This window comes from Maylandia zebra, linkage group LG4 (assembly GCF_041146795.1).
Source record: "Maylandia zebra isolate NMK-2024a linkage group LG4, Mzebra_GT3a, whole genome shotgun sequence".
NCBI lineage: Eukaryota > Metazoa > Chordata > Actinopteri > Cichliformes > Cichlidae > Maylandia > Maylandia zebra.
The window spans coordinates 6,153,800-6,168,746 of NC_135170.1; the positions used below are offsets into that span (position 1 = coordinate 6,153,800).

At 42.0% G+C, this 14,947-nt stretch overlaps 2 protein-coding genes across 5 annotated transcripts in view; one reads left to right on the forward strand and one right to left on the reverse strand.

The window, feature by feature from the left end:
• The first annotated feature begins 536 nt into the window (after positions 1–536).
• On the forward strand, positions 537–6,432 carry pex12 (peroxisomal biogenesis factor 12). 4 transcript variants are annotated; one of them, XM_076882914.1, is made up of 5 exons: positions 538–767; positions 3,791–3,903; positions 4,439–4,660; positions 4,746–5,281; positions 5,798–6,432. In XM_076882914.1, exons 3-5 carry the CDS (start codon positions 4,538–4,540, stop codon positions 6,189–6,191), a joined length of 1,053 nt encoding a protein of 350 aa, XP_076739029.1. In that variant the 5' UTR covers positions 538–767; positions 3,791–3,903; positions 4,439–4,537; the 3' UTR covers positions 6,192–6,432. The 4 variants fall into 4 exon arrangements, with proteins under 4 accessions (XP_004572582.1, XP_004572583.1, XP_076739029.1 ...); XM_004572525.3 differs by lacking the exon at positions 3,791–3,903 and having other exon boundaries at positions 537–767; positions 4,533–4,660; XM_004572526.3 differs by lacking the exon at positions 3,791–3,903 and having other exon boundaries at positions 537–767; positions 4,536–4,660.
• A 1,571-nt stretch (positions 6,433–8,003) lies between these two features.
• hdac5 (histone deacetylase 5) overlaps positions 8,004–14,947 on the reverse strand; it is a 41,925-nt gene continuing 34,981 nt past the window's right edge. The window contains exon 28 of the mRNA XM_004572527.5: positions 8,004–14,804. Within this exon, the coding sequence (XP_004572584.1) occupies positions 14,765–14,804 (40 nt within the window). The 3' untranslated portion in view covers positions 8,004–14,764. The remainder of the gene's footprint in view (positions 14,805–14,947) is intronic.

Here is a 14,947-nt window from a genome sequence, read left to right on the forward strand (position 1 = left end):
TGGACTCGGTGCTTTGTTCGACTGCTGTATGTATAGAATAATGTAAAGAAAAACGCTGCCCAGATTAAAATCGACGATACATCAAAATCAAGTAATTAATATGAATCCGTAAATAACGTAAATTAAAAATATGTTTAAACAACTGTTATTTTATAGTTGTCTAATAACTGCCCTCTTGACTCTCCCTCTTCCTGAGGTGGATTTTTAAGGTCAATTGCACTTTTTACCTGTATAAATAAAGGATGTAGCGTCGCTTTTGCAAAAAACTGGTTGCATCTTCTACCTTGTAACTAGTGTGATTTTTTGGGCTGAAAATTACTTAATATAATTAATGACAGATATGTTTGGGAGCTTATAGGCCAACAAGTCATTTACAACGGTTTAAATACAGGCAATCATCTTTTTTTGGCAGACTACCATTATTTGGCACCGCCTGGCTGCGTCCACCTATCGGTGGCCTAGGATCTATAGCGTCATCGGTTGCTTGATAGCGAAACAGCCAATCACCGTAGAGTTACAGGGTAGTCGCATACGTATTCTTGCGCGATGACGTTGTTGAAGAAAAAAACACTTAGAACGTGTGTAAACGGAAATGGTGAATTGTTGTGGACAGTACACGTTGTGGGGCGAGAGAGGAGAGAAATGGGACAAAATCAAACTCCGTCCTAATGTTTTGCTCAGCGCTGCCGTGTGAGTTAGAAGGAGCCTAAAGAGAATCGACGCTAATGCAGACCTGCTAGCTGGGAGCTAGCAACCAGCAGAGGAAGGTACGTGTGACCACAGAAATAAAGTAGTGAAAAGTAAATGCTACCCCGCGCCGTCAGTACTTCTTACTGTTTAGTCTATTAAACTGTGTTAAACTGGTAATAGCACCTGTCCAGTGCTTTACTTACCTGGCGTTAGCACTGAGTAAGATGCGACACTAGCTGGTGTTTACCAGCCGTCATTTCAAAACGTCACTGACATATTAAGTGTTTCACAAATGCTCATATACGCGGCTTGCGTTTTAAAGACTTTAGAGTGTTGCACTGAAGACACCTGGGCCGTTTAACGACACATGCAGCCTTCAGGGACAACTCACGCTGAAGTAGGTCATGCCAGCTTTGCACCTTGTACCTCGGTTCTAAGTTCATGCAGCAGCCGCGTGTATCCGTCATGTTGCTTACTGAATCTCTGTAAGGGAGACAAGATAAGTGTGAATCACAAAGCCCCGATAGAAACCTCCTTTTTTGTGCTCCAGCCACCTTAAAATAGTTCCTAAGACTCATTTGGGCAGCAATTTTCAAACTTGAATTAGGGCTGCTCGATTATGGCAAAAATGATAATCACGATTATTTTCACTGAAATTAAGATCTCGATTATTTGACGATATTCATTTAACCCTTTAAGACCTACCATAGAACCAAGTCCTCCAGAGCTTTTTTTTTTTTTTTTTTTTTTTACATGCTGTAGTGCCATTTTTGGGAGCATTTCAAGTTGCTATATATCAATACAACTGTCATAGCCCATATTTTAATAATATGTATGCATTAAGTCCAGAGTAACTACATTAATTGCAAAAAAGTGCAATAAACTACAAAAAAATTGAAAATCGTTTTTGTTTTGTTTTTTACATATATTTCTACTTGGGGAAATTTAAGAGGTTTATCCCTCAAAACTTTAAATACAAAAAAGTTGCAAAAAATAGTTTCCCACCACAGGAAATTTATTTTGAGTGTCTTCATAGTTTTATTTTGGAGATACAGCAATTTTTATATACTGCAGGAAAAACAAAAAACAATCCTATGATGCAAATTTGCAAAGAAATCAGCAGGTGCATCAAAATAAACTATTTCCAGCAGTGCAATTCGAGTTCTAAGCATTCCAGAAACAAGTCAAACATGACTTATAAAAACACCAGTATAGGCTTTTAAGGCCTACAAGTAAAAAACTAAATTTTCCGCGAAAAATGACGTCACTTCCGGTTTCGGACAAGAAATGGCGGACATGCGATAGTTCGCGTTGACGTCTTTTTCAATGTGGGAAGTGTTACGAACAGCTGATCAGATCGGCAAAGCGTGTTTCTGGAATATTATGTTTTTGTTCCTGCAAGCGCTTTTCATGCAGTTTTTGCAAAGCTTTATGTGGAAGCAAACCGTGACCGAGGACAAGCTGATGGCATAAGATGTAAGTACAACTCCTCCGATTTCATATGCAAAACAAATTATTGCGCTAGCTTACGCAGCTCCGGTTCTACAGGGATTTAAAGGGTTAACAATAACAATGTATTGAATAATGACTTTAAAAAATAATATAAAATAGTGTGCAAATACTGATTACAGTGCAAATGTTTGCAATATAAAAAATAAATGAAAAATGTAAACATCTATGTTTAGTGAACTTTGCAGTGTTGCTCTGTGGTGCAGCTACGACACTGTAGCAAAGTTTACACACTATGTCTACTTGACCCACGTCTCGACTCCGCGAACCCAGAACCCACTGAAGTTTTTTTTACCTCTCTTTTCAACCAATGGCAGTCACTCTCCTCTCCAAATAACTTCTGCATAGCTTTCCGAGCTTCCCTTGGGTCCTCTTAATTGTTGTGACGCGTGTTCGAAATGCAGAGAGGTGCGCTCGATTTGCCACACGGAGCAGCGCCAGAGTAAAGCACGAGGGAGGGGCTAATAATCGGCTCAGTCATTTTTAATGATCGTTGAAAGCCCAGATCGTAATCGTGATTAAAATTCGATTAATTGAGCAGCCCTAACTTGAATAAATTTTAGTTTTAGTGAGCGCCGGGACATAAAAACTGCACAATTGCCCCTCAAACGGGAATTAAAACTGTTTAAACGTGACTGACTGACAGATTTCAAGTTAATATTAGTCGTGAGATTCCCAAGAAAGTGCATTTCAAGCTGTTCCTCAAACGCAGCACCACATGGTGATTTTCTTCTACCATGCCAGTGTAAACCCTGCTTTGCGCTCTGTGTTCAAAGATTAACAGAAAGGTGGAAGTAGGGCTGGGCCATATTATACCATTCACGGTAATACCGGTATAATGTTAGGCAACGATAGGAAAATGAAATATCGCGATAGAATGGGAGTAAAACGCGCATGCACAGTGCCTTTGTTTTCATACGCACATGGCCGATTGTTGAGTGAAACAGATGAACCAGAATTGGTTTGTAAAAATGGTGCAACTTCCGTGATGTGGAACTGGTTTGGTGTTTGTCCGTCAGATACACAACAAAGCACATTTTTTTGCAGAACATGCAAGCGGCCGTTGTTATTGTCATATTTGTCGGACTAAGATGCTCTTAAATCTGGGAGTAATCTGGGTCCTAAACTCCGTATGTTTCAGGTCAAACAACACTGCAGCATCACTTAGAGTTAAAAACTGTCTAAATTCTTTCATCTTTAATAAAACGATCAGCATTGCTGCTTTACCAGGTGTAACTATAAAGTTTAACTTCCAGGCATCCATGAAAACAAAAGTTATTACATTTAACGGAGTTAGAAGTTAGCAGGAAGCTAGCGGAAGTTAGCTCGCTAGTTTCGCTAGTTACCTAAGCATGATATAGCATGTTCTGACTGAGAGATTTCTGAAAAAAATCAAACGTACAGCTCTGCTATCACTTCCAACATAAATGAAGACAGGAAACTAAACAGCAGTGACGTTTGTAGGGTTACTGAAGTTGGGCTAGCTGGTATATAATGATGTGCTACGTGATCGCTAGCGACACAGCTATGTTAGCATAACATAAGCAGTGAAGCTGGAGGACGAACACTAACACTTTTCCACTTATAAAAGTTAATGTGAAGGTTCTTCATGGTTAGAGACAAATGCAATCGCATGGCAGGATGCTGTAAACGGACCAAACTTCAGTCAGGAGAACAACTGAGATAATCCATCCACAATACCAGGTTAGTCATTAATATACTGCAACAACATGGGAAAAGAGCAGCTGCCAGAGAATTCAACATTAATGAATCAATGGTACAGAAGTGGAGGAAGCAAGAAGAATGAGTTTAATAAAGTTTGATTTATCTGACTGCTTTGTTTCGCTTAATGTGCCTTATAATCCCGTGCACCTTATGGTCCAAAAAATACGTACTGCACACTGCAGTTTAATGTTGCAAAGCACCTCTTTTTAACTTCAGTGGATATTATACATGGTTATGCTCAGGATATGTCAGCCCATTTCTACTGGAAATGCCTTTTGGTTAAACTTTCAGCAAGGAATTTGCATTTGCACTGTTACATTTTTATAAAGCTTTAATGTACATAAAAACCAGCTTCTTGTTTAAGTGAAAATAAATGGAAGGTTGTCTTTTTGCGCTAGTAATGTTGTGGAGTTGTATTTTGTCTCGCATCAATTATATCGTCTGTTATATCGTTATCGCAAATTTTCCAATATATATCGTGATAAATATTTTTGGCCATATCGCCCTGCTCTAGGTGGAAGATACAGATGGAAGAGTCTCTCAGTCTGGACTTGAGTGCAGTGGTCATACAAAAGGCAGTAAAAGGTAACTGTGCTGTGTTTGTGCAGCAGCCATGGCTGAGGCCGGAGCCCATCTCACATCCACGGTTGTCAGTGAGCAGCCATCAGTGTTTGAAGTCCTGGCACAGGAGTCTTTGATGGAGGCGGTCAGACCGGCACTGAAACATGCAGTCAAAGTGAGCGTGTGTGTGTGGTGGTACTTATACTTTCCATAGATCAGTGTTAGGGTTCTAACAGCCTAGCTCCTGGTGTCCTTTCCAGGTTCTGGCAGAGTCCAACCCATCCCGCTTTGGCTTCCTGTGGCGATGCTTTGATGAGCTCTACCTGCTGCTGGACCTCCTCCTTCAGAACCACTTCCTGTCTAACTGCAGTGCCTCCTTCTCGGAGAACTTCTACGGACTGAAAAGAGTTTCAGGCAGGCAGAGACTTCCTGTGCGCCTCGGGATGACCAGGACATCCCGCTGGTGGTCTCTTCTTCTTCTGTGCCTGCTGCCATACCTGCAGGCCAAGCTAGAGGCTACATTGGCACGGCAGAGGGATGAGGAGGATTTCTCCATCCGGTTGGCGCAGACGAGGAGCCAGAGGCTGTACCGGGCGGCCGTAGCAGCATATCCGTACGTCAGCTCAGCCTGGCAGACCTGGATCTTCTGTCAGCAGCTGCTGTTTGTCTTTGGAGTCTCCAGGACCCACAGTCCTCTCCTGTGGCTGGCCGGGGTCAGACTGGAACGACTTAACACTCAAGATATCAGAGACATGGAGTGGAAAGCCAGGACTCCCGGGAGACCAGCTGGAGGAAGGTACAGCTCGCAAACTCCTTGCTGTCTCTGTTTTTACCCACAGTGGTGTCCTAACAGGTGTGCTTTGTACCCGGATAGATCACCAGTTGCAGATTCTAAACTGAAGGAAGTTTTTCATGCAGCCTGTTTAACTCTATGTTGCTGATACAACGTTCCATGCATTAAAGTGCATTTAGTCAGTGATGTAAAAACCACAAAACTGTTGTGTCCTTATGGTCCAAGCCTGTCTGCTGGGATGGCTCAGATCCAACACATTAGAAAACAGATGTTTTTCACAGAGAATATTCAGACAGTGAGATTAATTTCACTTTGTTTGGCCAAAGGTTTAAGTACTTTAAACACTTATCAAGTTTAATGTTTGCTGATGTGCACTGTGTGGCTTTAGCTCATTTGGTGAATTGATTTGAGGCCACACAAACATACACTCAGTGATATTTTTTACAGTTCTTGAATGAGGAATGTCATAAAAAAAAAACATTGCTAAACACCCACAATGCATTGTTTCTGTGTTCACAGCGTGATGCAGAGAGCGTGGTGGATGATGTCACAAGCAGCGAGGGGCATGGCTGTGTCTGTCTCCTCTTCCCTCTCTATGGGTGTTTTCTTCCTGCAGTTCCTGGAGTGGTGGTACTCGTCGGAGAACCTCAGCACAGTGAAAGCTCTCACCTCCCTGCCGGCTCCTCCACCCCCGCTCCACCTGCAGCAGGATCAGGGCGGGCTGGGCTCAGAAAGCAGGAACTGTCCTCTGTGCAGGAAGCCCCACACCAATGCCACCGTGCTGTCCACCTCGGGCTTCGTGTTCTGTTACCGCTGCATTTACACATACGTGAAAAGTAACCACCGCTGCCCAGTCACCGGATATCCCACCGAACTGCAACACCTCATCAAGATCTACTCACCAGAGAGCTAAAGCATCAAGCAGTCAAAGCAGACAAGATCAACTGTGTGAGAGATGATATACAGACACAATATGAAAATTATATTTGAGGGATATTCACAGCTGTTTTCCTTTTTCTATACAATAAACTAATAATGTCCTTAAAGTTTCTGAAAAAACTAATTCATTTTAATAATATTTCTTTTTTACTAAGTTTCAGCTCTTGTCAAAGTGAAAATTGAATAATAATAAAGCCTAATTAAAAGAAATCTAATAGGAGTGTAATTGTTTTTGTTTTTTTGAGGAATTTGCAGGATCCCTTAATTTGGTCACCAGTTGGGTTACTGGTTACAAACTGGCTGCATTTTAGCAGCTTTTTCCAGTGCTAGGACCAGATTTAGGCCTGTCACAGTTAGCATAAAAGCAGATCAGTCAGTGGGTCTTTTCCTCACAAATGAGTTGTTCACAAATAAGTTGTCATTACTGATAAAAATGTCTGTGACCTGGCAAAGATGTTTAAACTCCTACATGGTGGATTGTAAGATGCAACTTCATTTTTGTGGCCTTGTTGAACCGTTGGCCTGGTTCTGCCCAAAGAAGACCTGAGGCACGACCAGTTTGGGAACTTGGTTCACTTCCCTTTTACCCAGAAACCTAAAAAGTGTTCTCCTGCTGCACAGAGAAACATTGTCGAGCTGCTCCTAGTAGAATCAGTTTCTATGGTGTGAGTGCTCTGCTGCATCCCATAATGAGGACACATGCTAATGGAGATGGATTAGAATGAGATCTGGCCCTTTCCTCAAACAAACTGCAGAGGAGTTGGAAGAAAAATAAATATACTAATCAATAAGGTTGTGTGAACACACTCTTAGAGGAGCAGATGCATTTTGAATGAGCCTAGAAAGCATTTGTGTGTGTGTGTGTGTGTGTCCTGTTTCCTTTTTGCCTAAGCTGATCTAACAAGTAGAAGAGTTGTTTCAGATATGACCTTACGATCACACTAATGACTGACAGTAGGGCATAAACAACATAACAAGGTTAATGATGCTCTCATGTCTACACCAAATATAAAACCTTATCCAAATGCGATTTAAAGGCTCATAGCGATTTAGTGCTAAGCTAACAGTGTCCATAACGATGATTACTTCAAAAGTTTGGTCTCCATTCTCCAATCCAGAGTTTTCAGAGGAGGGTTCTCCTCGTGCACTGTATGACTTTTCAGCAAGCAGCCAATAGGCTGTACAACCCCGAGCACTTGCTCTACAGGCCACTTGAAAGACAAGTCGATCACATCAAAAACCCCAACTTCAACAATGAAATTCAGTCTATGGCTAATTTCAGCTGCTGTTTTGTTAAGGCTTAGTTAGCCATGGACAGATGTTCCAACACAGACCTCATCTTTGCTAATTAGAAGTGGACTTGTGAGTCATCTTTAAACCATTTTACTGGAATCATATGAAACAATATGGTTCGCTGTGTGGTACAGACACGCCTGAGCTTCAGTTTTGGCTTGCTTCAGCTCAATAACCACGCTTGCTAGCTCAAATATGCTCACTTCTGGCTCGAGAAAATCAAGACAGTCAAAAAGCTAAACTGAACAAAGAGTTCAAAAATACTGCCACCCACCAGGGTAACTCCATCTCAGCCTCCCAGTGGACGCGCCTGTGGTATCAATTTCAAAAGCCGAGCTGAATTCCTTCAAGAGTTAGCGCCAGTTGATCACATCATGATGGCAACTTTCAGGCTTTACAAACAATCCATAGTCTGTATACAGACAGCCTCTTGCTGTATCTGAGACTAGAAAAGCGCTCTGTAAGTTTCAGAATACAAGTTACTGCACAGACCATCGGTGAATTGCTTTATTGAGTTTCCAGACAAATTTAACAACAAGCCCACTTAAAAAAAACAATAAAAAGAAAAAACAGAGAAACAGGTAATCAGGGTCAACATCACAACATTACAGCGAGAGTAATAAAAAAAGGGCTTCGTTAAAATGTCCACAAACCCCTGAAATGAAACTGAGCGTGAAGAATCACAATAGTCACCTTCCCTTTTTAGGCTCCTGCAACACAATCCATCAACAGCAAATCAGGACGAGGAGGGGAACAAAAAATAAACAAAACAAACAAAAAACAGGCTGAAACTTCAAAAAAGGGACAAGTATCATCATCAATAATAGTCACAGTAATAGATTGCTCGAATAGCGTGTATTGCACATGTGTACACATATATGCACTTTATATACATGTGAGTCAGCAAGAACTAGACACATGTTATATCGTCGCAACAGGCAAGAATCTGGAGAAAACAACAGCACAGACAGAGAAGAGTCAGGAATGTGCTCGTGATCAGTTTCAACAAAAATGGCGTTTCCCGAAAAGAAAAAAACAACGTTTCAGGCGCGAGCTGAAACGAGTGAAAGGTAACAGAGAGAACGTCTCCCCTCAAAAAACAGGAGGTAAATGAGGGAGAGAGGGCGAACCTCCTCTGTCTCCCTCCCACCCGACAGCCCAAATGTACCGCTCTCCCACCCCCGCCCCTGAACACCGCATGATAGCAGGACACTACATTTACACCACAGTATCAAACATATCAAGAAATACACAGTATCAACTCGTAGCAAAATAGTCCGAGTGTGTGTGACTGTGTGCGTTTCACCTCAGTGTCGTGTGGGTGGCAGCAGCAGTAAAGCTATGTGGCCTCCAGGCTGGGGAGGTGCCCTGACAACCCAAACCATCTCTCTGCATCAGCACGGTGTCCTGAAAGAGTTCTCCATTCCCTTCCCTCTTCTCTTTGGGCTCTTCCAGCTAGCGCAATCAGCCCCCGTGCTGAGGCAAGATCCCAATGTTTCCCACCTCGATCTGTGCTCATAAGTGTCCTCGACACCAAGCAGCAACCACTACAGCTGAAGGGTTTGGCCGTCTCTTGGTAACGTGCTAAATCAACGCAACCACAAGTGGTTCATTCAGTTTTTCCAAATTAGGCCAGGTTTGTCCATCGCATCTGTCGACTACGACGACACAGAGGAGCTCACTCAAAATCGAATCTTGGACAGTAATGCTAATATGAAATTTGGGTATTTTTAAAGATGAGCAAAGTTTAGAACTGTTCACAACCATGTGTGAAGAAAGGGATAAACGTTTGCCGTCATATACTTTGGAAACTTTGCTGGTGTCAAGTTTTGCTCGCTTGGCAATTCCGTTTCTAGATCCGACTGAGTTTGCAAGAAACCCATCTGAACAACATCTTGGGAGGATTTTCCTGTTATTTTTTTTCTAATTCTTTTAAATCTTTAATTTTTATTGTGGAACTAATAAAAACCACAAAATAAGTCTGACCTAGCGAGATAAGGTAGCTAATCATGAGCTCTTATAGGTTTACATGTTGACTTGTTGGGTCAAGGCTTTTTTTTAATGTGATTTTAATTCTTGAAAATACCTAAATTGTTATCCAAACTTGATTTACAGGAAATCAACTAACAATTTGTTCCCTTTGTGAATGCAAGAACAAGGAAAATTGGAAAAATTGTGTGCACTTCCAAATCAAAGGACTTAGAAAACCAACATCTGATTTATTGGTTGTTTCCATTTTACTGGTTTCTCTTCACTTGTTTGCATCTCAAAGGAAAACCTACCAATTAGATTAGATGCTAATTGCTGCTACTGAACCTTTTTCCTAATTATTACAAAAAGCAAAACTACATTTCTATATCATCTTTTCTAAAATGGAAAACAAAGTCTTACTGTTTAACTACATCAACTCAGTCTTTTCTTCTTCACTGGTTTAACAGTTTAGGCCAGCGGTCCCCAACCCCCGGGCCTGGGACTGGTACCGGTCCATGAGTAGTTTGGTGCCGGGATGCGAGTATTGAGGCTCAGGTGTGAAATTCATGGTTTTCAGGGTTTTTTAGCATTATTTTTTTATCGTTTTTTTCGTTAACTCGGTTTCCCTGGGTCCTTTCCGTGTGTTATGAATAAATCTTCTTTTTTTTGGTACTGGTACTGGTTTTATTTTGTTGCATTTACCCGCTACACCTTAAAGGCCAGTCGGTGAAAATATTGTCAGACATAAACCGGTCTGTGGCGCAAAAGAGGTTGGGGACCGCTGGTTTAGGCCACAGTGACCATGATGCCCACAAGATGCTAGTCTAGTTATTGAGGGAATGGAAGATCCTTTAACAAAGTGAATCTTTTACTTGTTGTTACTCATTTTTATAAATGTTAAGGTATTTTTCATCTGAACCAACACCTGTGGTAGTTGCTGCTTGCCTCCAAAGTTCTTCATTTGCTCCCTTTGTGCTTGCATGAACTCCAGTCGAGCTCAGAAGCTGACCCCGTGTAGCACTGCGGTGTCAGGTCATTAAAACGATCGACCTGTCCAGCTCTCGCTCACTCTACGGCCCCCACGAACCCGACGCAAGGCGCTGCTATTACTGACTGCGTGTTAAATGGACAAAATGCCCTTAGTGTTTACAATAGTACAAAAAGACTACACTAAACCACCTGGAAACACAGGTCAATAAATCAATCAATCAATACTGCCTCTCCATTCCACCTGACAGATAATATACACAAAGAGCACTCAACCACACTGTGTAAAAAGGTACAGAGAGTTCCTCCGATCATCGGTTGCTATGGCCTTCTCGCTCTCTGTTCCCGTCACTGCAGTTCTACCACTGTGGTATTGCTTTAAATGGACGAGACCCAGAGGTAGCAGCGTCGGCTAGAACACCACAAAGGGTCCTGGGAAATGAAGTTTAGTGAGGTTGACGATTACGTCAATCAGAGTTAGTCCCCTGACGTCCCAGTATAGTGTTTCTGAGTTGAGTTTCAATAGGTTTTCATAATAGGCCGGTCCAGCTCTGAAGCTTCTGTGTGATTGGTCAGAATGGGAAGGTGGTGGCCAAACAGCAGTCAGCAGGCTTGAGCCTGAAGTTGGGTAGGTTGAGTTTTTGAGACTGAACAAACCTCAACACTTTCAAACATTCACTTTAAAGATTTCATGAGTGGTGCAATTTGACTGCACTTTTTTAATGAGGATGTGAGGATTATATCATGTAACAAAGCACTCGCTCCTTCATTACTGCACTGAAAATAGTGGATTGTCAGCACTGATCCAGGAACAGCACACGATGCATTCTCAGTCATTGTCACAGAATGGAAGCGAAATTTGTGTTAAAAGTTTTAACAGCCTTCATATGCGCTCTGTTCATTGGATGTAAGTCACCATGATATATAGTCGTGGTAATAAGAAAGTACGCCCTATGTAACTTCTAATGTTTCACATATCAGTACATAATCAGATAAAGTGCAACCTCAGAATCACCCCAAGGTCAGAGAAACTGACATGAACCCAGGCAGAGCACCTCGGGTATGAACTAAAGCAATGTTGTAAAGAAGAGCTGTTCCTCCAACAGTGTGAGGAAATGATAGTCATACAGTGGTTACTGCTGCTTGTGCTTCTACAAACTACTGAATTATCCCAGCTTTTATTTATCTGACTTTGTAATGACCTCATTTAAAGAGCTGGTGACGACTCAGTCATTTTGTTTATGCCCGATACTTAAAACCTTAGAATAAACAAAGCATGTACTTTTTTTTGACTCAAACGAGACTGTTAAAAAATCTGAGCAATGCTCTTAAGTCTTAATTTGAAAAAGAACAAGCTTGAAATGAGAAATCATCTCGACACGAGGATGCAACTAAACAATATGAGAAAACAGAAAATGAATCTATCAAGAAATTCTAATTCTAGGCGGATCTCCCTGTGATCTATTGATGTAACAGTGATATTGATAAGCCTGCTGAGTTGCACATTTTTCTGCCAGCTTTGGCTACAGCTGCTGTGTAGCTTTCAGCCTGGATTATATCTTTAAATTCCTCATATTTGTTTAGGATTATATATGCAGGATTATATTTGCTCCCATTAGAAATACACACCTTTAGACCTGTGTCTGTTCACCATTGGAAAACTAGTGATAACATCCCAATTTGAACATGCACAAACTGAGAATCATGTAGCTTTAACAGCAATTCAGGCAATCCAAGTGCCAACCTGGACATTTACTGCTAACTCATGCATGCAGCTTCCTGATGTGTCCTCAACAAAAAACGGTCTTCTCCATTAAAGTTGGTGCAAACCACGTCCAATAATACCTGAGGAAGCAGGTTTTCCTCGCTCTCAGTACTTACTGCTTATTTCACCTTGATTGTAATCAGTTTGTAGTGAGTTTATTCAAGTTTACTGTGGACAGCTGGGGATGAAATACCAATATCCCAGTCCAGCCTCATGGTCTAGGCTCTGGCTGATCCCCTGGTCCTCACCCAGAACCACTTCACCCTGACAGACCCTACAAGGGGCAACAATGACTTCTGAACCCATGGGATCACTCAGCCAAAGCCCTCCACTGTGGTAAGGTGGTGATTATGCTTTCTGGGTGAGGTGTTTTGGGCATGTCCAACTAAATGTGGGGCAGAACCAGGGCACGCTGGAATGGGAACACCCATTTATCACCCCAGAAGAGATGGAGGGCGTGGCTGAGGAAGACCGTCTTAGCATGTCTGCTTAGACTGTTGCTGTGACCTCTAGAAAATGGATGGTAGTGAGTTTAACAGCATTTAAGAGGTCTGACTGTCATCCATCCAGCGAGGCTGTTTTCAACACTCCTGCTGTACCTCATTTCACGATCCATCAAGTGACCATCATTGCTTCACTGCTTCCTGGATCAGAGCTGATACAAACCTAACGTATGAGAATTACAGGGCTCATGATTTGGTACCATCGTGTGATATGTAGAATGAATACCACAGTCTCTGGAGGAGCTAGCGTCATTTGGACTACAAAAACACATAATCACTGGACCAGCCTATTTTACTCAGCCATGACTTTTGACCTTAATATCACCTTTCTGTAGTTGCTGCTGTTTGCCTGCGGAGGGCAGCGCTAGTCCTGCTAGAAGAACTAGAGCTTGCTGACCACCCCCCCTCCAACACAACAATATTCAGCCATCCTGAGCATCTATAAACAAACAAACAAACAGGTCGTGGTCTGATCGCATCAGACCATGTGCTTACTTCCTGTCTAACAGCCAAACCTTTTCAAACTTCAAATCTTCAAATAGAATATATTCAGAAATCCAATCTGATTGGATAAAACACTGTTTACATATATATATTTATATAGAATATTGTTTTTGCTTTTTTATACAAAAAGAGAAAGTCTTTTGTGGTTTTATACATATGTGTATGTACAGATATAGAAAAGTGACCACACCAAACCTGCTGTGATGTAACCATGGCCAACAGGACAGGAGACGCTATTTACACCAAACAGGAAATATTACAATTATTTTTTTTAAAAAAGAGAGAGAGAGAGAGAAAGATAACGTGGGACGTGGTGGTCACTGCGGTGGTCACTGCGGTGTTTCAAAAGTACAATCCCACAGTCCCCTCCTTCAAAGAAGAAGGTGCAGGGTTTAGGTCACATGACTAGATCAACACAAATGATAAAGACAGAGCGAGGGAGAGAGAGGACTGATGGGTGTTGCAGTTTCATTAGTTACATGAATCCTGCTAAAGCTGATCTGATCCTGAGACGCTTCCACCAGATTCCACAAAAGTCTGATTGAATATTATTTTAATCTTATTACTAATATTCAACTGAGATTTTTACTGGAGAGTTCTAGTGTGTGAGGATGGCTTTAGAGGGGTTTCTTCCCTCAAAAATGTGAAAAAAAGCAAAACTCAGTCTTTTGGAATATAGCCAGATATTAAAAAATAGTCAAGAAGCAGAATATGTATTTACATGAGCTCATGAGTCTCTCTCTCCATCTCTCTACAGGCTGCTAAATAGTGAGACTGGGACAAACTAAGGCATCCAGATGAAGAAACAAGGACTCAGAAATGAAGTGACCAACTGGATCAACAACAGCGTGTGTGTGTGTGTGTTTGCGTGTGTGTTTAAAAGTGTGCTTCTTCAGTCCTGATCAGCTGGTTGCTGTACTGAGGTGCTGCGGTGGTGGTTTGTGTTTTCTGGACTTAGTTTTAGTTTTTGTGGACAGAAAAAAAGGCACCTAGTTCCTCCTCCTCCCCTGCGAATATTAAAACCAGTTATTTCCTCCAACGGGCAACCCTGCGCTCGACACACGCAAGAGGACCAGTCGTCCGCTTGGTGTGCGGCATTTAAGATTCAAGTTTTTCCACAGTCATCGTCCCTCAGTGGAAACAAAGGAGCAGGGATGGAATAAAAAGGTCACGAGAATGATTGGAGGGTGGAAGAGAACATTTCAGTGGTGCTGTGTACAGGTGGTCAAATATTCAAGGGCTCCCTCTCTGCTGAGACCCACGGAGGTGCTAACAAGTCGTCTGCTCCTCCTTGCATGGACGAAACAGTAGAGAAAAGAAGTGCATCCATGTTTTCGCATGACACGGTTTCTCCTCCGTTAAGTTCTCCTTTGCCAGTTGGAGTCCTCCACAACAGCACGACTGCGCTCTGTGTGTGTGTGTTGTGTTTACCAATGCACACTCCATGGAGGAAGAGGAAGAGAAAGAGAGGTGCTAGAAGGAGATGTAAGTGGAAGTTTGGTGGGCTTCTTGTTTAAGCTCCTCCTACGAAAAGGGCTCCTCTTCCATTGGTTCCTCTGTGGACCTGAGAGAAGGTCAAAGCAAAACAACATAAATGAATAAATACAAGCCTGAGAATTTGTTTGAAAACATGATTCGTTTCATTTCATTGTGAATTACAACACTAATGTTCTTGGATGACATGCGTGCTCTCCTGGCCCTGTAGCA

What these genes read in the sequence shown, in the direction of transcription:
- pex12 (XM_004572525.3), top strand. Translation starts at nt 4,538, where the DNA reads ATGGCTGAGGCCGGAGCCCATCTCACATCCACGGTTGTCAGTGAGCAG. An exon ending in CACTGAAACATGCAGTCAAA is followed by an intron (nt 4,661 to 4,745) that starts GTGAGCGTGTGT and finishes TGTCCTTTCCAG; the next exon opens with GTTCTGGCAGAGTCCAACCC. An exon ending in GGGAGACCAGCTGGAGGAAG is followed by an intron (nt 5,282 to 5,797) that starts GTACAGCTCGCA and finishes CTGTGTTCACAG; the next exon opens with CGTGATGCAGAGAGCGTGGT.